This window comes from Exophiala xenobiotica, assembly GCF_000835505.1.
Source record: "Exophiala xenobiotica strain CBS 118157 unplaced genomic scaffold supercont1.7, whole genome shotgun sequence".
NCBI classification, from domain to species: domain Eukaryota; kingdom Fungi; phylum Ascomycota; class Eurotiomycetes; order Chaetothyriales; family Herpotrichiellaceae; genus Exophiala; species Exophiala xenobiotica.
The window spans coordinates 3,015,215-3,038,974 of NW_013562488.1; the positions used below are offsets into that span (position 1 = coordinate 3,015,215).

The 23,760-nt window shown below is 52.6% G+C and overlaps 9 protein-coding genes across 10 annotated transcripts; 4 read left to right on the forward strand and 5 right to left on the reverse strand.

Annotated features, from left to right (window-relative positions):
- Positions 1-960: 960 nt before the first annotated feature.
- PV05_11819 (uncharacterized protein) lies at positions 961-3,170 on the reverse strand. The gene is made up of 2 exons (XM_013455339.1): positions 2,540-3,170; positions 961-2,214 (listed from the first exon to the last, which is right to left on the reverse strand). Exons 1-2 carry the CDS (start codon positions 2,663-2,665, stop codon positions 1,225-1,227), a joined length of 1,116 nt encoding a protein of 371 aa, XP_013310793.1. The 5' UTR covers positions 2,666-3,170; the 3' UTR covers positions 961-1,224.
- Positions 3,171-3,565: 395 nt separating this feature from the next.
- PV05_11820 (uncharacterized protein) lies at positions 3,566-6,913 on the reverse strand. Its single transcript, XM_013455340.1, has 3 exons — positions 6,410-6,913; positions 4,316-6,359; positions 3,566-4,268 (listed from the first exon to the last, which is right to left on the reverse strand). Exons 1-3 carry the CDS (start codon positions 6,640-6,642, stop codon positions 3,804-3,806), a joined length of 2,742 nt encoding a protein of 913 aa, XP_013310794.1. The 5' UTR covers positions 6,643-6,913; the 3' UTR covers positions 3,566-3,803.
- Positions 6,914-7,118: 205 nt separating this feature from the next.
- Positions 7,119-9,746, forward strand: PV05_11821 (uncharacterized protein). Its single transcript, XM_013455341.1, has one exon. The coding sequence runs from the start codon at positions 7,345-7,347 to the stop codon at positions 8,956-8,958; it is 1,614 nt and encodes a 537-aa protein (XP_013310795.1). The 5' UTR covers positions 7,119-7,344; the 3' UTR covers positions 8,959-9,746.
- On the reverse strand, positions 9,695-11,852 carry PV05_11822 (uncharacterized protein). Its single transcript, XM_013455342.1, has 5 exons — positions 11,177-11,852; positions 10,931-11,117; positions 10,664-10,882; positions 10,488-10,569; positions 9,695-10,437 (listed from the first exon to the last, which is right to left on the reverse strand). The coding sequence occupies exons 1-5, from the start codon at positions 11,395-11,397 to the stop codon at positions 10,022-10,024; spliced, it is 1,125 nt and encodes a 374-aa protein (XP_013310796.1). The 5' UTR covers positions 11,398-11,852; the 3' UTR covers positions 9,695-10,021.
- Positions 11,853-12,711: 859 nt separating this feature from the next.
- Positions 12,712-15,818, forward strand: PV05_11823 (uncharacterized protein). The gene has a single exon (XM_013455343.1). The coding sequence runs from the start codon at positions 12,930-12,932 to the stop codon at positions 15,603-15,605; it is 2,676 nt and encodes an 891-aa protein (XP_013310797.1). The 5' UTR covers positions 12,712-12,929; the 3' UTR covers positions 15,606-15,818.
- On the reverse strand, positions 15,734-17,864 carry PV05_11824 (uncharacterized protein). The gene has a single exon (XM_013455344.1). It carries the CDS (start codon positions 17,709-17,711, stop codon positions 16,530-16,532), a length of 1,182 nt encoding a protein of 393 aa, XP_013310798.1. The 5' UTR covers positions 17,712-17,864; the 3' UTR covers positions 15,734-16,529.
- Positions 17,865-18,446: 582 nt separating this feature from the next.
- PV05_11825 (uncharacterized protein) lies at positions 18,447-20,603 on the forward strand. The gene is made up of 2 exons (XM_013455345.1): positions 18,447-19,870; positions 19,918-20,603. Exons 1-2 carry the CDS (start codon positions 19,401-19,403, stop codon positions 20,480-20,482), a joined length of 1,035 nt encoding a protein of 344 aa, XP_013310799.1. The 5' UTR covers positions 18,447-19,400; the 3' UTR covers positions 20,483-20,603.
- A 181-nt stretch (positions 20,604-20,784) lies between these two features.
- On the forward strand, positions 20,785-22,197 carry PV05_11826. Of its 2 annotated transcripts, XM_013455347.1 has the most exons (3): positions 20,785-21,136; positions 21,222-21,306; positions 21,460-22,197. In XM_013455347.1, exons 1-3 carry the CDS (start codon positions 21,064-21,066, stop codon positions 22,016-22,018), a joined length of 717 nt encoding a protein of 238 aa, XP_013310801.1. In that variant the 5' UTR covers positions 20,785-21,063; the 3' UTR covers positions 22,019-22,197. The 2 variants fall into 2 exon arrangements, with proteins under 2 accessions (XP_013310801.1, XP_013310800.1); XM_013455346.1 differs by having other exon boundaries at positions 21,222-22,197.
- Positions 21,997-23,709, reverse strand: PV05_11827 (uncharacterized protein). The gene is made up of 3 exons (XM_013455348.1): positions 23,267-23,709; positions 22,607-23,213; positions 21,997-22,542 (listed from the first exon to the last, which is right to left on the reverse strand). Exons 1-3 carry the CDS (start codon positions 23,438-23,440, stop codon positions 22,250-22,252), a joined length of 1,074 nt encoding a protein of 357 aa, XP_013310802.1. The 5' UTR covers positions 23,441-23,709; the 3' UTR covers positions 21,997-22,249.
- Between the last annotated feature and the right edge of the window lie 51 nt (positions 23,710-23,760).

Genomic DNA, 23,760 nt, shown 5'->3' on the forward strand with positions numbered 1-23,760 from the left:
ATGACTTCACGTCTCCAGTCATGAAACACTCTACTACCAGGACGGTGGTGGTTGGCCTGCACAGACTTTTGACACATCAACAATCATCGACACGGTAAACAAATACTGTTAGCTACAGCTCTTCCAAGGGAGAAGACAATCCCCTTTGTCGTAGAGTCTTACGCACTCCGTGATGCCCTTGCTTCTACTATGGTATAGCCGATCGTGCCAATCTGGACCCGTCCATCATCCGGGCCAAGCCATCAAACCTCGTATTTCTCGGCTACAGAAACAATGAACTAGCATCATCCTCGTTCACGAGCTCGGAAATCTCGGCTTGTACCTGTTTTGTCAGCATCAGCAAAGGCCACCTTACGGACATACTACGTACGGGTATCCAGAACGAACTGCTTGTGACTACTCGTGACTGCTTCAGATTCAAGACCGCGTCCGAGCGTCCGGGTCTTCAGAAACCGACTGAGAGAATTGCAGGACCGTGTGAGGAGTTGATCCGAGCATCAACATCAGTACCGATCTGCTGTCAATAATATCCCAACCGAGTCAAGTTCCATCGATCAGCCTTTCTGTCCCGCTGGACCCTTTGACATGTCTTGAAAAATGGCTTTCAACCAAACCCAGGAACAACCCTCCCTTGAAGTATGTCTGAACCAATGTTTGACCGGTATGGTCTGGACGTTTCTCCGCAGTAGCATTTGCCTGGCCGTGGTATTGGATCTCGCCCCATGGTTGTTTACTTATGACAACATCAAACAAGCGCCTGACTATGGACCCGAACTTTGCGGCCGACGCTTCCACGAAACATGCTCAGGCCTGATGACCTCTCTGCATCTCACTCCATCAATTGTTTGCCATCCTGGCATGACCAAACGCGCAAAGGGCAATTGTCCTGATAGAGGAGAGGATCATGATTGTTTTTACGCACGATCTGGCATAGATAGTGGCCCCTCGCTCAAGACCATCGTGACTTTCTCTCGTATCTAGACCCAGAAAGGGACATATTTTCTCATCCGCGCACAACAGCAAATCAGCTCGATACGACCAGCTACTGGCTTATTATCAAACTTGAGGCAGGAGAGGCCTGAAGCACGGTGTTCACATCGGCTAATCCCATATCATGCATCGCATGGCATTGCGTCTTGGGCAGATTTCCCATCATTCCCAACTTGAGCGACACGAGAATATACTCAATCCATGCTGAAACTGCTTTGCCTTCGTCTGTAAAGACTACTGACCACCTTTGCCTTCCGAAGTCTGATCCGTGAATCCGACTTTCCCTACCATCCCACTCCCACTCTCGTTCCCATCCCTTCTAAACCCATCCTCCCAACTACTCACCAGCGCCCGAATCGCCTCCTCAGCAATCATGACACCACGATTGATATCCTCGACGCCAGTCCATCCAGGGACATGCAGGAACGCGACCTTCCCCAATCTCTCGCTGGCAAGAGTTGCCTGCGGCCAAGGATGTACACTTCGGTTCAAGTCTTGCCGTTGCCGTTGACCCTCCTCCACCACCTTCTGTGCCTCGACCCACCGGCGACTCAAGCTCTCGTAAAGTGCATACTCACACAGAAACCGCCCCGCATCCCTCGACAGTTTCACAGCCGCCTTCTTCCTGTTCTCTTCGGCTCTTCGTTCCGTCACGCTCGCGTTGGCATTGGGGTCGACATGCCGACCCCATACAAACCCCGTCCCTGTCCCGGTCGCTTGCTCCGCCCCATCTTCTTTTTTCTCGCCTGCGTCGTTGCTGACCGCCGTCGTAGCCGGGCCGAGAAACCCCTTTCTTCGCAGACTCTCCTCGACCCCTTGCTCCCATCTACGCAGGACATCCCCCTCGTCCCACCCTGTGTACAGTACATCCGGCACTCCCTCTCTCTTCCATCTGCACTCGCCACAGAGATACCCGTCGCAATTGTCCACATCTTTTATCCTGTATCCGTCGCGATGTGCGCGGGTTTCCAAGCTGTAACAATCGCGACCACCCGCCATGCCGATGTGCATGATAAAATCCGGATCGTGGAGACGTACGAGCTCGGGCACGATCTCGGAGACGGTGCTGTAGGAGACGCGGATGGCAGAGGGGTGTAGGATCAGACGGACCTTATATGCCGCTTTTGAAGGATATGACGCTGAAAAAGAGGTTGGGGGTGGAAGTTCGTCGGGTAATGCTGACGCAATAAGCCAGGAGGGGTTGATTAGGAATGACTTGAAGGGCTAGTTGGCAGTGTTAGTATCTGATCCTCGCGAAACGCTCAAGGATAAAGGGATTCACGATAAGGTAGGGATGTGAGCGGGCTGGTTCATTGCTTGACGGCCATCGGACAGTCATGCAAGATTGCCCAATTGAGGAACAGATGCCATCATCCACCCAGGGCTGCTCCTAAGAAGAAGCGGTGACTCTTTCCTGTCGTTGACCACAAGCGTCTCATGACCTTTCGTCTGGCTGTCCTTCCGGAAGCATGCGGTCGACCCATCTACTTGACGCTGACCTGCACCTCGAGAAAGGATGTGGGAGGAAGAAAAAAAGCGACAAACCTACCCCAAAGCCAGTAACAAGGACTTTTACCTCCCTCAAGGGCGGCGCATCTTGTGCTTCAACTGTATTCAACGCAGAGTGACCTTGCGCCAGCACCGGCGGCGGCGTTGGGGGTCCTGCGTCGCCCATTCTGGCCACTTATACCACTGTTGTGCTCTTCGTTCTGCCTTTTGCCTTATATATTCCTAAGCAGCCTACGGGGTTTGACCGTTTTTGTTGACCGTCTTTCTGTTCTGAATGCGCAGTTTCGAGATGTAACAGTGACGGCAAGGTTATTCTCCACTAATCGATCGAAGAAGTGGGTTGATGTCTCTTCTTTCAGCAGCAACGAGACGCTCAAGAAGTGTTGAGTAAATGTGGTGTGAGTTGACTTGAGTCTCGACTCGTCTTCTTCCGCTCGCATGGACCCACGGATGCCGTTCCGTTAACCGGTAAGACGTAGAGGTCGACTGGGATTACACTGTCAGCAACAGTGTCGCAACGCCTCAGCAATGAATTTCGAGGCCAGCGCCACGGACAACAGTCAGAACAGAGCAGACGCTTGCAAATACTGAACAAACAAAAAGAGGTTGATCGGACACCGACCACCGGTTACTGGCAGTCGACTCGCTAAGATAGCCATGCCCTGGCCACTACTGCGGCTGATGCAAGAATCATGACACACGACTCGACAAAGTCCTCGGTAGAAATAGAGTTGGGATCTTGCCGCCGGGCATTTCTCCGCGATCACCAGCCGCTACGAGGTATCAATACCAATCATTATTAGCCTTATCATGCCTGGAAGAAGTACTAGAGCCCAGTAAGTCTAGGGGCTAGTGTTGCAGTGGTAGGGGCGTTAGGGAAAGGGAGGATGGAGGACGGACATGGCCGCTCCCCATTTTCACTCCATTCTCTTCGATACAGTACCAGTCTGCCACGCCTGAGCAAGGACACAATATATGACAACAATGACAACCAAGGCTTGGAGGACCTTCAGTATATTGCTACGGGGCCCAATCCAAATCTTCTGGATCATGTGAAAATGTTCCTGGAAATCCAGACCGTGATGTCGCGCACAAATGTACAGCGCCAGAGTCCTTCATTGATTGGGATAAGGCGGAGTCACGGAGGCAACTCTACCAAGTCGGAAAGCCACTGAAAGCTGACTCCAGGTGAAGATTACTTTTGTATTCTCTCTTTGCCTTTGGTATTACATTCAAGATCACGTTACCTTAGCTCATCTCGCTTCCTGTCACTCATCACCTCTTCTCGAAAGACAATCAACGTCTCAGGCCGTCGCCTCACTCGCATCGCTAGCAGGCTTTGCCTTGCCTTCGTCCTCGTCCTTCTTCGCAGACCCTCCGGCCTTCGCTTGCGCAGGCTTTTGATTGGCCTGCTCCTCTGGTACACCCTTCGTCGACGGGTTCTGTCCCTCGACATCTGGGTGTTCTGGCGCGACGCTCGACGGGTTGACCTCGTTGCCGTTCTCGTCAACCAATCTCGTTCGTGTCTCGTACTTGGTCTGGAAGGAAGCATTGCCATCCGCTAGGAGAGCCTGGACTTGTGCCTCGTCGAGCAAATTACCGTCTTGGTCGCGGTACTCGACGCGCTCCTCATGGCCGATGACATTTTGATCACCGACTTGCGGAGTTACAGCGGAGGGATCGTCTTTCCGTGCAGAAGGCACTTGAGCTGATGGCACGGTGGGAGTGGCGCCGCCGAGACTGGGAGCGGACTCGGAGTATTTAGAGTACTGGCTTCTGTTAGGATTGAGTGATATCAGAAATGTTAGTCACTTACATCAGTATGGAAAGTGTTGCAGTCGAAATCCCACGTGTCGAACAATTTGACCGCTTTGCATTGATCTTGTGTCCATTGATTACCGTACGCCAAGGGAGCATACAGAGCAAAAACTCCAATGGCAAAAGCCACAAAAAGAACAGCCACGGCGCGGCCTATCTCCGGATGTCGCTTCAGTCCAAGGGAGGAGATTCTGTTGGCGGCAAAATCGAAGATCTGGCACATGGCCATGATGGCGAAGTACAAGGCAGGAAAGTAGTGATGTAGGAATAATTGTCTCGCCATAAGGAAGAAGGGGAAGTAGTGGAATGCCCAACCCAAAACAGTCTGACCGATCTCGTAGTCGAATCGTTTGAAGTTGACGTTAGCATAGTCGTTGCAGCTTCGTTGCCAACGGAGAACGGCAATGCCCTTGAATATGCCATAGGCCAAGATGGCCAATGTCGAAGGCCACCAAATGGCAGGGTTTCCAAGAAGGTAAATCTGTCGATGGTCTTTGCCCCAGAAGTTGATACCACGTCTCAAGATTGGCCACGAGCCAGGTCTTGAATCCCAGGCGTGCGACTCGACCAGACCGGCATTGGTTTTCCACATAACCTTCTGGAGTTCCCAGAATTTGCCTAGGAAACCAGGGTTCTTATAGTTGACCTTCTCAGCGGTTTCGTTCAGCTGCGGATGATAATTTTGTTCGATATACCAGACACTGTTGGGAAGAGTACCGCCCTTAGCACAGGTAACTTCCTGTTGCTCGAAACCCCAATCTGGCAACTTGACCTTGTGGGAGAAAAGAACACAGCCGGTCATGATGTGGACGAGTTTGAACTTGCTTTGGATGGTTCTCAGTCTCTGCTTTGCGTCTTCCCCATCGGACATGGATTTGACGATCTCGACCCGGAAGAGATCATTGGCATCGCCCTCAAAGCCCTCATAGCCATATGCAGTCACTTCATTTTGCCAATCGGCTTCTGTGATCGGAGGTCGGACATCGTGCGAGTGAATGCGACGGTGCGTTATGGTGTGATAGAGTCTGATAATATCGCCATCATGGATCCATTGCGGACCCTCGGTCAAGTTTGACCATGCCCGAGGCCCAGGAATGGTCACGTTTTCTGCGGTGATCGGCTGGGTCTGATTCTCAAGCAGGAAAACGTTGTTCTCGTCCTTATGAGGATAGAGCGTGATCTGCTGTTGCTTGCTGCCAGTAGGGTACATGTGAGGGTGAGAATGGAGATAGCCACCCTGAGTGTTGTGATGTCGGATGGTGACTTCGCTACCAAATGCCACATCTGCAGGGGTATCGGCCATTCCCTTGTTGTTCAGGGTTGCCTGGAATTCGGACGACATGAACCCATCGCCATCGCCCGGGTTGACCAGACAGAGGAAGTGAATGCCAAACATGCCGACGTAGAAAGCGATTGGGATGACAATCAGGCAGAAGACCCGGGCGAAGAAGTGTTTGAACCATTTTCTTGGGGTGACAGTCACATTGTCGCCGAGGAGCACCCACAGCTGGAGGAGGGTCAAGCTGCCAACCCAAGCAATGGTGAACAGACCAACCCACTTGACGCTGACGGTTGCACCCAACCCTAGACCAGTGGCCGCTAGCCAAAACCACCAACTGGCATCAAATGCGCGTTCAGGACCGAGTTCATGTTGGTTGCTGAAGCAGGTCCAAGCCAAAGCGGTGAAAGCAGTGCAGATGACGAGAGGTGAGTCGAGAAGAATTAGTCGAGACTGTGTAACCAGGCCGTTTTCAAAGATAACCAGGGCGGCTCCTAACGAAGCAGTAATCGTCTTGCAACCGGCGGCCTTCAGGGTTAAAAACATAGTAGGAATGGTCAGGACGCCGAGGATAGCTGGCAACATGCGCATCGAGACGTAAGGAACTCCGGGTTCGAGATAGTCTTTTCCAATGTCCTTAAAATCAAAGTCGCCCTTGAAACCGGCAGCCCAACCAGCGAGCGTGATGAGAAGTTTTGCGAGAGGAGGGTGGACGTCCATAAAGAATTTGCCCTTGATGTATTTGGTCGCAAAACCACCGAAGCTGGCAATCTAATCAGTTTATGTCTCGATGCTTTTCAGATGCAGACTTACTGAACCTCGTCAAATACCACGCTTGTTGGCTGATAGATGCGGAACAAACGGACGACTGCAGCCAGTAGCGTCAGAAGCCCCATGATCTGGTAGTCGGACATGGGCAGGAGAAAGACATCATTGTCTGTGACTCCTTCTGATGCGAAGCTCTCCTTCTTTAGTGTCACTGCTGTTGTGGGCGCAGGAGACTGGCCCTTTTGAATAGTCCCATTCTTTCGCGGCTTGTACGCCATGTTGAGGAGCTCGGAGGGAGGAGCTTTACGGAAGGCAGGAGGTCTGTCAGGTATTGCGGATGAGGCTGATGGCAGGTCAGAGGTGGTGGAATTCCGGCCCCAATCTAGACAGGGGAAACGTGGTCAAAGGCAGACAAAGAAGGGAAGAAAGTCATTAACCGGTCAGCAGACCATCTCAAGAAGAGGGTAGAAGAGTCATGGAATAAAAGAAGAGCGAAAGGAGAGAAGGGTTGAATAAAAGGACACTCAATGTTCAGGAGTGACAATTGACGGACAGGACAAGTTGTTCTTGGATTGACTAACTCCGCAGTCAAAAAAGTGACACAAGCAGCACACCACATGCGCGTCGCGACTAGTGAACCACACTAGCCTCGAAACCCCTGTTATTCGACACCTACTCGGTGGGTGCCAGGCTCTAGCTGCTACTAAAGAAAGCTTTTCCCTACTATGAACTCTAGCCACAGTTCGCCCTTAGCCACATTTGTGCCACAGACTTCAAACTCAACAGCATCAATTTCTACAATTTCGCCAGCCCGCAACGCAGCTATTCACCACACCCATTTTTGCCTGTCCCCGAAGGCCTCATCCATGTGGTTGCAATATCTGGCCGATAGCACTGGTCCGATCAATCTATAGGGCAGTGAAGCTCTGCTCGAGGCAGCTACCGTACTCCAAGAGGAGGAACGATATTCTACAACCAACATGACTTCCAACGGCACCGTCCCAGACCTCCCTGAAGCAGTCTCCAGACCTCCCGAAGGCGTCGTCCTCCCTCCCAAAGACATTCGGGCCATCATCGAAAAGACTGCAGGCTATGTCGCCCGCAACGGCAGCGTCTTCGAAGACCGCATCCGCGACAAAGAACAATCCAATTCGAAATTCTCCTTCCTCAACCCTCAAGATGCCTACGCTCCCTTCTACCAATGGCGCCTCTCAGAAGTACGCTCAGGACGCGGCACCGCCGTCTCAGCTGGCCGCACTGGCGATGCGACTCCGGTCCGCGAAAAGCCCAAGGGCCCCGAACCACCTCCCGAATTCCAATTCAGCGCGCGCATGCCTAACATTTCCGCCTCGGATCTCGAAGTTGTCAAACTCACCGCTCTTCATGTCGCCCGCAAGGGTAAGAGCTGGATGACCGCCCTAGCCGCCCGCGAGGCGCGGAACTTCCAATTCGACTTCCTCAGGCCCCAGCACTCCCTTTACAATTTCTTCCAACGCCTCGTTGATCAATACACTATTCTTCTCCAGACTGGGCCGGAGGGCCAAAAGGTGGAGCAAGTGCGCATTCAGGCTCTTCAGGCTAACATCCAAGACCGCTTCCGCGTGTTGAACCTGGCCAAGAAGCGCGCCGAGTACGTCAAATGGCAAGAAACGCAGAAACAAAAGAAGGAAGAAGCCGAGGAGGCAGAGCGGCTCGCATACGCCCAGATCGATTGGCATGACTTCGTCGTCGTCGAGACTGTTTTGTTCACCGAGGCAGACGACCAGGCCGACCTTCCGCCGCCGACAACGCTAAACGACTTGCAGTCCGCCAGTCTCGAGCAAAAAGCCATGATGAGCCTCGCCAGGCCGGACATGCGTATCGAAGAAGCCATGCCTACATCCGATATGGACTACGCTTACGGAGGGTACGCCGATCCCTACGCCCAGCAAGCGCATCCTCAGAATGGCTATCCGGCACCCGCTCCGTCTGAAGTATCGATGCCAACATACACGCCATCACCCGTCCCACCTCAACCATCTCCAGTTCCCTTTGCAACAGCACAAATACCGGCGCTATACTCTCCCGCCCCTCCAGCGATTCCCTCGCCACAACCTACAGCTTCTCCTGCTCCGATCCCTGGCCAGCCCCCCATGCGCATAAAACAAGACTACATCCCGCGCGCTCAACAGCGCGCCGCGACCTCCCGTGCCGCCACTGCCCTATGTCCGAACTGCGGCCAACAGATCCCCGTCTCGGAACTCGATGCACATTTACGTATCGAACTGCTCGACCCACGGTGGAAAGAACAGCAAGCCAAAGCCACCGCGCGCTTTTCCACGACAAATCTTGGCGGCACCGATGTTGCTGCAAACCTCAAGCGGTTGCGCGCAAGGACCGATGGGCCGGGCGCTGCTGCTACAGGAGCTGATCCAGTCGCTGAGGCCGCGGCTAGAGTGCTCGGTGAGCAAGAAGAAGAAGAGCGAAGGAAGCGCATCAAACTGGACGGTGGAGCGGGATTTGGTGCGCCAGGCCAGCAAGGCCAAGGACAAGGACAGCAGCCGACTAATGTGCAAGAGCAGATTCAGAGAATTCATAGTAAATACGGATCCTGAATGGATGGCTCTGCTATCTCATATGAGATTCCAGCCCGGGCCCTGACTTTCTCGGCTCCTTTTCGAAAAGCGTGCCATGAATGGCATTACAAGACCTGTCTTCCCGCAAGAAGTCTACTTGAGACAGTGGGCCATTCGTCCACGAACTGGCAGCCAAGCTGCCTGGCTCTACCTACTACCTGCAGATCACAAGGGAGAAAAGAAACGGCAACAGCTCTGGAACCTAGAATTTCCATATAAGCCGACGATGCGATGCAGCTGCCTGTGTCAGCGGCTACGAAGGCCGAGATACATTCTTGATTGAGTTGTCGAATTGAAGATCGCATCACAATGTGTATTTCACAGCAGCACGCCTGTCGAGGAATCCATGAACGCCAGTGTGCTCTGCTCTAGCTGGACCCTGGACTGTGATTTGCTCTTGCAATGGAAGCTGCAGGAAGCACTGGCTGAATGCGAGGCGGAGGCATTGGATGCATTATGAAATGCTATGGCCACCCGCCTGCTGTCATCTAGCTCGGTAGACTTCCTCTTAGCGATGACAAGAGGAATTTTGCGAGGTGGGCTCAAAAACGCAGGATGACGGTCTGGTCAGCTTCAAGGTTAGAGCCTACAAGCTTACAGCCTATATCAATAACCACGATAAGCCTAAAGAATTGGCAATGGCATGCGATTGCTATGCTTGCGTAGACACTCCGAGTGAAGCTACGAGCATTAGGTGGAATAAATGGTTTATGGAATACGATGTATTGTGCTCACACTTCTGTATACCGTGTGAATGATTAAATCTGCTATTCTCGTGTGCCCATGCCTTCAAAAGAGGTTATCACCCCTGACTTTTGCGCTTCCATACAGCTCACAGTTCGAGAGCAACTCAATGTTCCATTATGCATTTTTCACTCTGTCTCAAACGAACGCTCGGCAAACTTGCTGGAACGCGACGAGCAATAGCAGCATTGGGGTATCCGTAAAAACCAGATCGATTTGACAGAATAAATGACAGATTCGACAGCACCCAAACATTCTCAGGTTGCCGTGTTTCCAGTGGACTTTCATGTTGACTTTTTCAACCAAGAGTCGTTCTGTGGTGAGCTGCAGCCGAACCATTGGTGTCTGGCTCAGTATCTTGAGACGACATGACACGATGCTGTGGTAGTAGCGAGGCGGATCTATCGTCCTTCGAAGTTCTCGGCACACCGTCGCGGGATGACACAGGCTCGATCACCGCGGTGGGACTAACGACCGGTCGAGTGATGTCCATTTCCGGGTTGTAGGCTGTAGCTTCGAGGTCATCGAAGTCCTGCCCAGGATTGGCGGTTTGGTATTCACAGCTCTTGATAAACCAGAAGAAGCCTGCAGCAAGCAACGCTCCCAGAAGAGGTCCGAGCCAGTAGATCCAGTGTTCGGAAGGAAAGGAGTGGTTGGCAACGCAAGGACCGAAGCTTCGAGCAGGATTCAAAGAGCCGCCAGTATAGTAGACGCCTGGAACAGTCAGTTCAGAGACTCGAAGGTTGCACGTGAATGAAACATACCAGCTAATTCGGCGATGAACAGAGACAGTCCAATACCGACTGGAGCGAGGAAGGTGCCCTTGTGCTTTTCGGCCGCTAGCATCTGTAAACTGTCAGGAAAATGTACCGGCGTAGACAGGAACAGAACATGGAACTCGTGCTCGAACGGCACAGCTTCTGGAGAGGGAATCATTTACGAAGATTGTGAACACAAGCTGCGCCGTGAGAAACATCTCGATGAACAATCCCTGCGCCTTGTTGGTTCCCCCACTAAGAGAAGTCGTGACAGCAAGAGGGCCAGGGAACAGAGTCTTGACGACACCAGCAGATGCCATAGCTCCGAGCATTTGTGCAATGAACACAAGAAAGCCGCGGAAGAATGGAACGGCACCGATCAGACAAAGACCCAGAGTCACCTGGGTGGGATCAGCGATATTGCCATTGCAGGTCTTCGATCAACTCACAGCCGGATTGAAGAGACCACCAGAGATTCTGTAGAAGATCCAAGCATTGACAGCAAGAGAGAAACCAAAGCAGAGGCTTATGTAGAGGAGTTGTGCAGGATTCGGGCCTTGAGGCAGAGTGGTACTGGTGCTACCAGTAGCGGTCTGAGGGGTATTGGCTACTTGAGTGCCTGCAAATGCGAAGAACCTGTGAAAGATGCCTGTCAGCGGATTGATGCTTGATGTTTGTGGGACAGATGAACGTACAAGAAGAGGAATGTGCCGACGAACTCGCCAGCCATGGCGACGAAGTGGTTCCGAGGGCCATTGGGAATCCTCTTGAAGAAAGGATGAGCTCTTGGGCCTTGCATCTTTTCGTCTTCGCCGTCAGGTGTTACTCCAGTACTATTCTCTGCTGTTCTGATTTTGCCTCTTCTGTGACCAAAGAGGCCAGGAAGAAAACCGGACCGGGCACGGATATTATCCATGGTGGGAGGCTCCTGCCCTTGTTGTCGTTGTTGCACAGTTAGAGGGAAGGAGGTAAGCGCGCCTTTGCAATAGGTAGGTAGGAAAGAAGTCAACGAGTAGGACGCTGCGACGCAAAGCTACGCAATTGCCCCAGTCTGTTCAAACCAAATCAAAAGGCAGAATGGCAAAGGACGAGTGCGCAATGCAAGAACGACTCAGCTCGAGGGAACAAGTTTCTCGAGAATACGAGTAACAGTTCGCCCAGGTGGACATGTCAGAAAAGTCCGAGAAGTGGTAGATAAGGTAAGGGCAACTTTTGACCGTCGACGTGGCATGGCGGCCAGCAGCCTCGAGTACTAGGTTCTTTGGACGCCATCGAGAGCTTACTGCTTGGGGCCATCATTGGGTCGATGAATGGTCGTCGACCGAACATGGTGAGTAGTGGACTTCTGAACGGGCACGCTGGATGGATGTGATACTGGAGATCGACCAGCTCCTCTCGTTAATCGACAACGAGCATGACGAAAGAGGCAGATCAAGGAGCTTCAATTGGCGCCTGGAACCCGTCCCGCGCATCATACCGCTTCCACTAAACGAGCCCCCAGCCGCTCGTCGCGGATTAGGCTCTCCTAGCCCTTGTCAAGCTGAGGCCATTCCCCAATTGTGCGCTTCGTTTCAGGCCGTGAGGCACTAAATCAGCACAAATGGCTAGGCGAGTGGGCGGGCACGCGGGCTACTTGTACATCGACACCGCTCTGAGGTCTCCATTATGGATCTGATCTAACAAAGATTTTTTATCACTTGGACGCGCAAGCTTGTATTTTTGGTAATGTTTGATAACAGTGGCCAAAATGTTGATGGAATAACATGGCTACCCAAGAAGATTTTCCTCTGTAGAAATGTCATAGATGCAGGGTCAAATGTCAGAAATCCATTGGGACGGGCCATCGTGTTACGATGCAGATGCCATTGCCGTGGTGCGTGTCTCGTTCCGCAAGGAAACTGAGAGTTTGTGACACCAGACCCCTTGGATGCAGAGGTTTATATGCGCATGATTTGCTTAACATGTCAAGCATACCAACCCACTTGGATGAAGAATCCCCATATCATAAAGAATGTTGCCGGCCTGCTCGTCTTCTGATCATGGTTTAGAATTGCCTGTGTCACGCGAGCATTGCATTGCAGTACATTCCATCCCGCGTTGTTCAGCTCTCTCTGAACCATGGTCACGTGAGGCTACAGCTACGGTAGGTTATTGCGACTCAGGTGCAGACAATTTAGAGAACCACGAGAACCCTTGCCAGTGGCCACGCCTTGCCTGCGCCCTCGTCCCATGACAATCAAAGCCCTGGTCAGGCTGCACTACGAAACTTGGAACTTCCTCTGCTATACATCCTCAGCCCACCACAGCCTTCGTTTTTGCCAGCCTTACGTCCTTCGGCCTTCTTCTCAAGCGTTCATAGCCTTGATCTATCCCGTCGAACGTTGCAAGCGAGGCGCATGGAGTTACGGCCAATTACTCCTTGATCGGGTCGCAGGCTCCGTCGCCATCATGCGTCCGCTGCGGTTCCTTCTGCTACTCACCTGCTTTGTGGCTGTACCAATTGCGCTTCTATTCTCACTGTTCACCTTTTCCGACAATGCTGCGGACTCGTTCCAAGCAGGCTACAACCGACCAAGCCGCTTGAGGGCCCTCTTCTCCTTCTCGACCCCCTCTTCTCTCTTCCCGCCCTCTGCCATTATTAGCCTGACCAACGACAACTCAACATTTTTCCTGGCTAGACCGGCTGCCTTTGGACCAAGTCTACCGTCGAAAGGATTGAGTGGCCAATTGTGGGTGGGAAAAGGGTTTGGAGATGATGCACTGTTGAAAGAAGAGAACATTCATATCGTTGGATGGGAGTTGGGGTGTTCCGACGTTCCAGGATGGGCTGACGGAGCGTCGAAGAGGGTGCAGAATCTCCCGCAGGTTGAGCAGCCACCGAGGAGAACCAGAAGGCCGCGAGATCTAAGCCAAGATGGCTCTGTAGGCGAACAAAATCCAGATGGCCCGGATGCTCTTGCGGACGATATCACAGACGACGGAACAGACGACCATCTCCATCACCCGCTACCGGACTCCAATCCTGCTACACCTGGTCAGCTAGGTGAGCCTGCCAACGTCGACCCGTCCGATAAGAAAAATCCTACGCATGCCGATATTGAATCACTACAAGAAAGCGCCGATGTTGCGGGAAAGATCGTGATGCTCAGCCGCGGCGGATGTGGTTTTCTGGAAAAGGTCAAATGGGCCCAACGTCGTGGCGGCATTGCCCTTATCGTGGGGGATAATGAGCGAGGAGCACAGTTGACCATCATGTACGCGAAGGGCGATACGTCAAATGTTACGATACCTGCATTGTTCACCTCCTATACTTCGGCTCATCTCCTGGCATCACTGGTCCCACCCGAGTCAGGCGAGGATGAAGCGTCGGATAAAACATCGAAAGGTTCAGACAAGCATGCCAATCAGAAACAGCAGGACAGTAAACCCGTCTTTACTTCTACCAACACCCAAGCACGAGAGCCGACCATTGTTCCAGCTATGCAAGGCTCTGAAGGTAAGACGAAAAAGACCTGGGTCAACAATGTCCTCGATGCTATTGTAATGAACGAAAACTCGCCCTTCTCTCATGTCGAGGACAGCCGCCGGCCACCCAGCAGTGGAAACATTGATTGGGTCTTGCTAGAAGACTGGGACGAAGAAGCACCTGCCAAGTCAAGCAAAAAGGCAAAGACAGCGGCAAATGTTCCCACCATGTCCACCTCGACATTGAAGGCCAAGTCCACAAGCACAAAACGGCTGGGAGGAGACGATTTCGTTATCGGGGTTCAAGATTGGCGGGATACAGATCTCGTGGCACCGAAGCCCACAACAAGTTCTACCTTCGTCCCCGCAGACGCGAAGAATGGCAAGGATGTTCAAGCGGAAACTGCCAGTACGGTCAAATCATCAAGTAGTCCCCAGGACACTCTGAAAGGCGGCAGCATTACACCCGGTAGTGGCGAATATGCTCATGAAAGATCCGAGCAGGTGAATCGTTACAATAGAGGGAAAGGGCAATCCAAGCAACAGGCTAAACAAGCCTCTAGCCCTCAGGGACAGGAATCGAAGGGTTCCTGGTTTGACTTGTTCAAATCGAGTCAACCGTCCAAAGATGCTCCCAAACCGGCTGCATCCAAGCAAGAAAAGAACGAGAAGGCTAGTACGGCCAGGAATCATCACCCACTGGGTCAGCAGGAGGATGAGGAGCATCCAGGCTTGTGGGTGACTCTGACGCCCACGAGCGTCTCAACGAGTCCTTTCTTCGATACTCTGCTCGTTCTGGTCGTGAGCCCACTGGTCACACTGACCGTTGTGTATGCACTGTTGCTACTGCGCTCCCGCATTAGACGACGAAGATGGCGGGCACCGAAATCCGTTGTAGAGCGGTTACCCGTCCGGACATACCACACAATGTCAACAGCATCATCGACAACCTCGTCGCAAGTTGCCTCGCCAAATGCTTCCTCGCCCTCATCACCACTTCTAATATCCACATCACAAAATGTATCACAGAGATCTCGGCCGCGCTCGCAGACAACAAACGCCGTCTTCTCGGGCAGCACCGAGACAGTGTCCAAGGCCCGAACTCCACCCTCGGAAAAGTCTCCGGCCAAATTCACCAGGCGGAAACGATATACCGGCCGCCAGGTCGAGTGTGTCGTCTGTTTGGAAGAGTACGTCGACGGCGAAAGCCAAGTCATGTCTCTCCCTTGCGGCCACGAGTTCCACGCCGAATGTATTACGCCCTGGCTCGTGACTCGCCGCCGGACTTGTCCTATCTGCAAGGGCGATGTGGTAAGGAGTTTAGCGCGGGCGACTTCTCGCGGTGGCGACGACGAGACGCAAGAAGGCGAGCAGACAAGCGACGAGGTACAGGACAGAGTCGCCCAGTCCACCAACGAGGAGGCTAGTGCGGCGATTCCGATTCCTAGTCTCTTGCGCGGCGATGATGGCGACGTCGAGCAGGGCCAGAACGTCGACGTCGATGTCGATGCGCCCCTGCTTGAGGAAGAAGACGATGATGATGTCCAGGGTCAGGGTGTGGGAGAAGCCAGCTCGGTGTGGAGAAACATCAGCGCCAGCGTGAGTCGGTTGAGTGGCGATACACTTTGGAGGCAGACTCCTGCTGACCGGAACCGGTGAATGCACATATTCATGGACGGTGTTGTTGCTGGGGATGCCATCCAACTGATAGCAGTCGCCGCTTTTTCGCAAGGAGTCTGGAGCATAAGCATGACTGCGTGGTCGGATTGTCTTCAGACGAGACTGGTGACCTTTGTGGATTTTATTATTGTAATTGTACTGCTACAACGGCTATGGCTATATACAATTTTGAATGCAACTCAATGCTCAACAGCTGGTTATCTCTGCAGGTGTACTAGGGAACGCTAAGTGAACCGTGATGATGTTGCATGCAATCCGCAAGAACAAATTCCAGAGTATGGAAATTTCAGCGAAGATGAACGCTATCAACGCTTTTCGTATGCGAGGCAAAGTCAAAGTGGACTGAAGAATCGCTTCAGAAAAGAAGGAGAAGCCGCCGCAATAAAAATACAGATGCTTATTCCGGTCTTCAATGGCGTAGTGGTGTCTTGTATCGCTTCATTGCGTCGGCTAACGACCACAAACATTGTACCCATGTACGATTTATGCACAAAAACTTAGACTTTCCAACTCTTAGATTTGCTCAAGTTAATTGTCTTGTCATGTTCTCCAACTGGCCAACACGTCGCTCAGGCAAGCGTTGGTGGTGGCGGGTAGATAGATCGATGGATTCCTGAGGCACAATGCTCGTACTGTTAACCTGCAGCATGGCTCTTTCGCCCGCCAGGAGGAGGTAAGCTGCTTGGGTCCAGCACCGGTGACCGAGGTGACAGACTGCAATGTTGGGAGTGTCATCATGATGCAGTTCGGCTGAAGATTCGATTGCCGGGGCATATCCTTGAACCAATTGATGTTGCGCACATTTCACATCTCGACCGTGAGGGCAGTCGTACGTGAATGGCTCGCTAACCGTCTGTCCCGGTTGGTCATATTTTGCGGCGGCTGATATAATATGGGCCTGGGTCAATCAACTCTCGGAAATGGCGACCACTTCGCTGTATGGGTTGCTTTCGCGACCTTGTTGAGTTCCTGCTGACTCCGCCTCTTGAAGTCCTGCGGCGGCAGCTCCGGTACGCCTTTCGGATGCTCCTCATCCACGAGATAGTGTCTCGACATTGGCTCGAGGACACTGGTGTCAGGTTTTCTGGGTCGCAAGTCTGCCGGCATCTCCCATCCCTCTGGAGCGGGAATCTCGACCTTCTGACCAGTGGTGGGATCCATGATGAAGTGCCGCGCTGGCAGGATCTCAACAGCCTTGATGGGCTGGACGTGTGTGTAGTAGTGGTGGACGTGGATCTCGCGAGTGACTGCCTCCTGGATGACCTCGATGGTGTGCTCTTTGACGACTTCGCGAGTCACGGCGGGATGCCATGTGGTTTCTACGTCGGTGGTCGTGCTGGTACCGGGTCGGAAGCCTGGCGGGAGGATTGCGTGTTCGCTTGCATGGGTGGTGTTATTGGTAATTGTCTGTCGAGGAGGCGACGATGCGGACGCTGAAGACATAGATGTGAACGACGAACTGGTCATGTCTGGGGAGGGTATATGGTATAAGGGATTGAGAGGTGACGGATCGTAGGGCGCCAGGGGGACGTGACGAGGAGTTCGGGGCGGATGCGTGCTGGAGTGGTCCTGTGGAGGAAGAGAGGAGGAAGGTTTCTGGTCGTATGAGGATTTGTGTTCGGATGGAAAGGTGCTGGGCCGTGGCGCTGGGGACTTGAGGTGCTCGGAAGATTGCTTGGGTTTGGCTTTCGCAGTCTCGGTGGTTCGAGGACGAGTCTTCTGGCGAAGGGATGACGAGCGATGAGGGATAGCCTCGGGCAATTGGGGCAAGGCTGTGAGACTCTGACGATCAACTGACATGCGATTCTGGGATGGGGGAACAGTAACAGATGGGGCCATGACCGTTGGACCGTTGGTAGAAGTGGTCAAAGCGTGGGAAGAGGCTCGTTTCTGCAGACGCGACCTTGATCTTGTGGGACGAGGCGCATGATGGTTCGCAGGAGCAGTAGCTGGGCGAAGAGTGTAATTGGCCTGGTGCTGAGAAGTGCTGCCGAAGTGATGATGTTTTTTCTGCTCTTTGCTGCGGCTGTGGCTACGATTGAGACTTCCATGGCCGTCCTGGTTGTCGTTTCGATTGGCTGGCATGACGTAGGAAATGCGTCCGTGGTTGTCAAGTGCTTGCGCGTTGATCCAGCAGCCGCTGCTGTCAAATTGTCAATAAACTGGCGCATCCCATCGGTCATTCATCCTATTTGCATTCCCCAGGTATGACTGATGAGCATATTGCGACAGAAAAACAAGAGCTGGCTGGAGATTGACGAAATGCGCCCAAGAAGAAAAAAAACCAGGAACTGACTACCCATCCTCGTCCTCCTCCTCCCTTCTTCGCCTACCTCCTGACTCTCTGTGTCGCGAAAATTGTGTCCAAACCCTCCACGGCAAGCCCCAAGAGCCACGAGGGGGGCTAGACATGGCTAGACTCCAAGCGAGAATTGACTGCCTGAGTTCGTTGATAGCCTGCCCAGGGAACGGGTCAGCTTTGCAGGGGTGCAGAGCCAGCGCCAGGATGCCCATGATCGGCAAACGTTCTAGGGGACAGGGGGGCAGAAACGGGCGCGAGCTGCTTCCAGGCGATTGGCCGAGTAACAACGTGTCATTTAGACCATGCTTACCTAGGTAATTAGGTGGGCTCCCTGGGCTTAAGCTAAAGATGCTGGCGAGGGAGCCCGCCATCACCGCCATCAATTTCCTCCCGTGCCACACACTTTGGGTGACAGGGGTGGGTTCAAGCCTCAGGGAGAACAGGAGAATGTACCGGAAAGCTGTCACTCCAAGCGCCTATCTCGGTCATCCACGGCCATCTTGCATCTTGCATCTTGCATCTTGCAGTGACAGCAGCAACGTCAAGGAGATCTAAATCCCGTCAGAAGACAATGAGTAGCCCATTAGCACAGACAGAGGTGGAGAGGGAAAAATGGAAGAGAGATCCCTGGGCGAGCTGGGTCCGGATCTCCCCCCCGGTTGTGGCTGGACACACCTCATCATCATTTTGTCCTCGCTGGGGCCAGAAACGACTTCAAGCACCTCCACACTATGTCGGATCTATCCACAGCCACACCTCGATGTGACTTCAGACAACTTCATAATGCATCATGACGTACGGACATGGTCTTTCAGCTGGCTCTGCTCAATTCCCATCCACGGCCCCGCCAGGGATGTGTCTGACCGTTGACGATATACTCGTCTCGTCTTGCCAGGATTGACCTGGCAGGCCCCGCGGTGATGCGAACAGCACAACTGCTGGGCAGGAAAGTTCCATACCGTTGTCCACCAGCAGCATCAATTACCCTACCGGATTTGACATGCGATATCAGAACCTATCTACGTACTGTTCCTCGAGGTCAGCTTAACCTTAACTAGCGAAATGAAAGCTCCTGGCGGGTGCTGGGTGGCTCCATGGTTTCGCTCCAGATCGCTCGGCAAAAAGTCGACAAAACGATGATCCCACCAGATCCGATCGACACTTCAGCAGCGAGCCTGCAAGGGTGCCACTGGGGGTTGTGCCACATCGGTCACCAATCGATTGACCGTATGCGGTTCACTGACGACTTTTTGGATTTTCCAAGCTTGGATGGGTGAGATCAGACCATGGCAACAAACTGGGTCTTCGATGATCTCACAGCCGTCTGAAAGTGAACTTGCATCTACCTCATCTCATATGTCACTCCTAGCATTTGGGGCATATATACCTTGCCCTCACACATCTTACGCCATTTCTCCAAACTCTACCTACTTTCACATTCTACCTTCACATACTCCCAAAACACCGCCACCATGGAAGCAGCCAGAGCAGCAGTCAACAAGATCACCGGACAACGAGGCCACCACACCACGGTCGAAGAGTCGGTCAACCCTGCTGTCGTCCAAGAGACCATCAAGCCTCATCGCCATGAGGAAGCCACCCAGGCTGTTGACCGTGAAGTGCACCAACACCACTATCACACGACAGTCCAGCCCCTCCAACACCAGGAGAGATTGCCAGAGAAGCATACCCACAACATCCTACCTGCCGAGGAACGAGAGTTCCACCATGACAACAAGCAAGATACTGAGCAAAGACTCACAAGTGAGATGGCTCACTTCAAGGACCACAAAAGGGTCGAACAGACCCATCATACACAAGCCGCCGCTCCCACTGTGACTGGCGAGCATGTCCATCATCACGTCCACGAGACTGTTGTTCCTGTCGTCCAGAAAGAAACTATTCAACCAGAAGTCGTTCACACCACAATTCCCGTCCATGAGTGAGTTGAGCCATGCCATATGCGAATGCCCCTACTAATTATGACAGAACTCACCACGCAGCCGCCCAACACCATGGTCTGTCTGCTTTGCCCATGAAGACCCTTGACGAATTCAAGAATTCTGGTGGTGTTCTCTCTGGTGGTAAGCACGGCGCACACGAAGAGTATGATGGCCCACCGCGCAAGTACAACGAGAAGCTCTCTACTACTTTCGAGAAGCTCGGTCTCGAGGCTAAAGAGGCTATCTCTGGTCACCACAGTGGCACCACTGGCACCACTGGCACTACCGGCACCACTGGCACTACCGGCACTACCGGCACTGGTGTAGGCAACAATGTTGGTTCTGGAACTCACCATCGTCAAACAGACTCGGGTATCAGCGGTTTTGACAACAATATGGAGAGAAAGGAGGCTGGCCTTAACCGTGGCACTGACCAAAACCCAACTGGCACCACTGGTCTTGACCGTGACCGAACTGGCAACACTGGCCTCGGAAGCAGTGGACGTCATGATGCTGATAATACGACCGGCCAGAAAAAGCCAAGTGTGTTGCAGCGTCTGAATCCTCGCACTGATGCTGATGGCGATGGCAAGCGTGGTCTTGGTGACTAGATGGAACATTTAGCCCGCAAGGTGTTTTGAGGTATCCTCGCCGATTTTAGGCCAAGAAATATATCTGTCAATGCGTGTATACATACCCAGTTGGTTATGAATTATGAATATAATTTAAAAAGATATTCCTCCAAACCTATTCCTGTCTACAAAACATCTACAAAAACAATCATGTTTTAGCTCTATTACGCATGCTCACGCTGATCATGGTTTCAAGTTCATGTTACAGCGGCTCCCCGGAGCTTTTCACAGGTGCTGCTGACAAATTCAGCACGTACCACCGACGACCATCTACACATTATCTGAACGCTACTTCACGGTATTGTGTATACGCGGGTTCGGCAAATCTCGAAAGGCGTGTGGGGTCCGAGGCACGAAGTCCGAGAATTGGAGTACCGTGAGTATCCTTCAGGTAAAGGAAGCTGCTTTTTGGTTTAATATCAGGATCACCCGAACAGCCGTATAAAAGTGTTCGGCCTGACTGTACCTGTTGGAAGTTGATATACCAGAAACTGTCTCACGATCTGTTCACCCTTGGTCAGCCTCTTAACTCACCACAGTGATCAAGGATTTTACGAACCATGTCGGATGAAGTCATACTATATGACCTCCCTTCCAAGCAAGGCCATTGCTGGAGCTACAATCCCTGGAAGAGTACGTTACGCACCACGCTTCTCTGCTTAGTATGGCCACATCCAGAACAAGGGGCATCGAAATTCTGACGGGACTTTTGTGGTAGCGAGATTGGTTCTCAATTATAAGAGCATTCCATACAAGACTGAATGGACAGAATATCCTGACCTCAAGCCCAAGTTTGAGAAATTGTAAGTTTTCGCGCACTCTATCACTCACCGCATGGGCCTGGTCCGGCATCTTCTCAGCCCTTCCTCCTTTGCCAAAACAGTCACGACCTCTCGGCACACAATCTGGGCCCGGCCGGGTATGTGAGACTCACAGAGCTAATGATGCATTGCAAGCGGCATCCCTCCAAACGAAACAGGCGCAGCTTACTCCTCCCCGACAATCCGCCTGCCAGATGGATCTTACGTAATGGACTCACGTCGCATCGCCGACGCCCTCGAGCGCCTTCACCCCAATCCACCACTACACCTGGACTCACCGTACCAATCACGTATCGAAAGCCTCATAGGCCAGATCCTCACACCAATCCGGCCCGTCTTCGTTCCGCTCGTGCCGAAAGTCTTTCTCAACCCGGCTAGTCAGGCCTATTTCATACCCACCCGCGAGAAGGCCGTCGGTATGGGCCTGGAGGAGTTTGCCAAAGGAGCCGACGAGGGCATCCAGAAGGCTAGCCCTTTCATCCGGGAGTTGGGCGAAATGCTACGCGAGAACGAGGGGCCCTTTTTGCAGGGCAAGACGCCGTGCTATGCCGATATGATCGTGCTCGCGTGGCTGAGGATGATGGATAGATTGGGGGTGAGTGATAAGGTTTTTGGGCTTGAAGGGGGCCAGGAATTGAAGACGTTGTACGGCGAGGGAGTCAAACAGGGCTGGTTTGATAGGGATAGTTACTAGGTACTAGTTCCTAATCATGCATGGCAGAAGACTTTAATTGTACACGAGGAGTCATGTAAGACAATCCATTGGGGGAACGAATTCTGACACCCCGAGGACGGAATTTCACAACAGACCACTCTGGCGGCGGATCTTGATGTTCGCTAGATCTAATTTGAGCTGCCAGAGGCACATTCGCATTGCTCAATTCGTGAATGACTATGAATTACGAAGGATCCCATCGTGAGCCTTCTATGCGCCTGCACCAGGTAGTTGAATGACGACCTTGCCAAAATTCTTCTGCTTCCACTGGTACTCATAGGCATCAATGGCATTTTCGAAATCAAACCGTTTCTGGTCCACAACCGGATGGATGTTGTTGGCCTCGATAGCACGGTTCATGGCTTTCAGTTGCGCCTTGGACCCAATCAGAATACCGCGAATAATGCAGCCTGCTGACAGTGCGGCCAATGTGCTGGGCTCCTCTTCTGATTTGGGACCACCAAGGAATCCAATGACGGCAATAATGCCCTCGAGTTTGATTGCTGGAATGATGTTAGTCGGCAGTCTATTGTTCACGTTACGAAGAGATGCGTGAGATGTGCTTACCTTTCAGCGACTGCGCCATTGTGCCCGGACCGCCAACTTCGATGACAAAGTCCACGCCAGCCTTACCCGGCGACAACCTCTTGGCTGTCTCGCCCCAGTTCGGATCCTCCTTGTAGTTGAGGACGATGTCAGCGCCCATTTTCTCGAGATATTTGGCCTTTTCGGCCGAAGAAGTCGTCGCAATAACGGTGGCCCCGGCTGCTTTTGCGAATTGAATAGCGGCCAGAGAGACGCCTCCGGTACCTTGAGTCAAGACAACCTGGCCTGGTTGGAGTGCTTTCGATTCGAGGCCGTACAAAGCGTTCCATGCCGTCACCGGAGCACATGTCAATGTGCCTGCTTCAGTTGGCGTAAGATTCGACGGCGCTCGCACGAGGCCAGATTCCGGAAACACTGCATATTGACGCAGTGTACCGTCGCAACCGCCGCCTAGAGTGGTGGCTAACATGTCGGCGGTAATGGGCCCGGCTTGATGGGCTTGGGTAAATTGCGTGACGACTTTGTCGCCTTCTTCGAATTGGGTTACTCTTGAGCCCTTGGCGACAACGCGTCCGGCCCCATCAGAGCAGGCGACTGACGGGATATTGAGTGGCAGAGGGTACATTCCCTGGAAAGAATCAGTCTCATCACGGGAGCTAGAAGGAACATATAGCAACCAACCTGAGGAATGGTCAGATCTCGGTAGTTCAACGACACCGCTTGGATCTGGACGAGACAGTCATGATCACCGAGCTCGGGAATCGGCCTGTTCTTCTCGAGTTTCAGGTTACCCCAGCCTTTTGAGCCATCGGTGCCCTTGATAACCCAGGCGTCGGTTGTCTTAGGCAGGGACATGTCAAATCGTGTGCTGGTCTGATAGGAGAACTGAAGCGAGGCAACGGAACTTGAGAATCAAGGAGATCACTCGAATCTGCAACGAGCAATATACTAGAGGTCTGTGAGGCCCCGGATTTCACGAGCCGGACTTACTATTTATTTAATTGATGCGGCGGGGTATTGGCCATGAAATCAAAATTTTGCATAAAAGCTGATTTGAAATCCGGCCAGAGTCTGTTCTGATGTAATCCAGAGGACCCATATCCTGGGTTGCAATAATAAAGTGCCTGATCAGGTTAAGGAAAATTCCATCTGCCGAAGGCCATCTTCATCCTGAG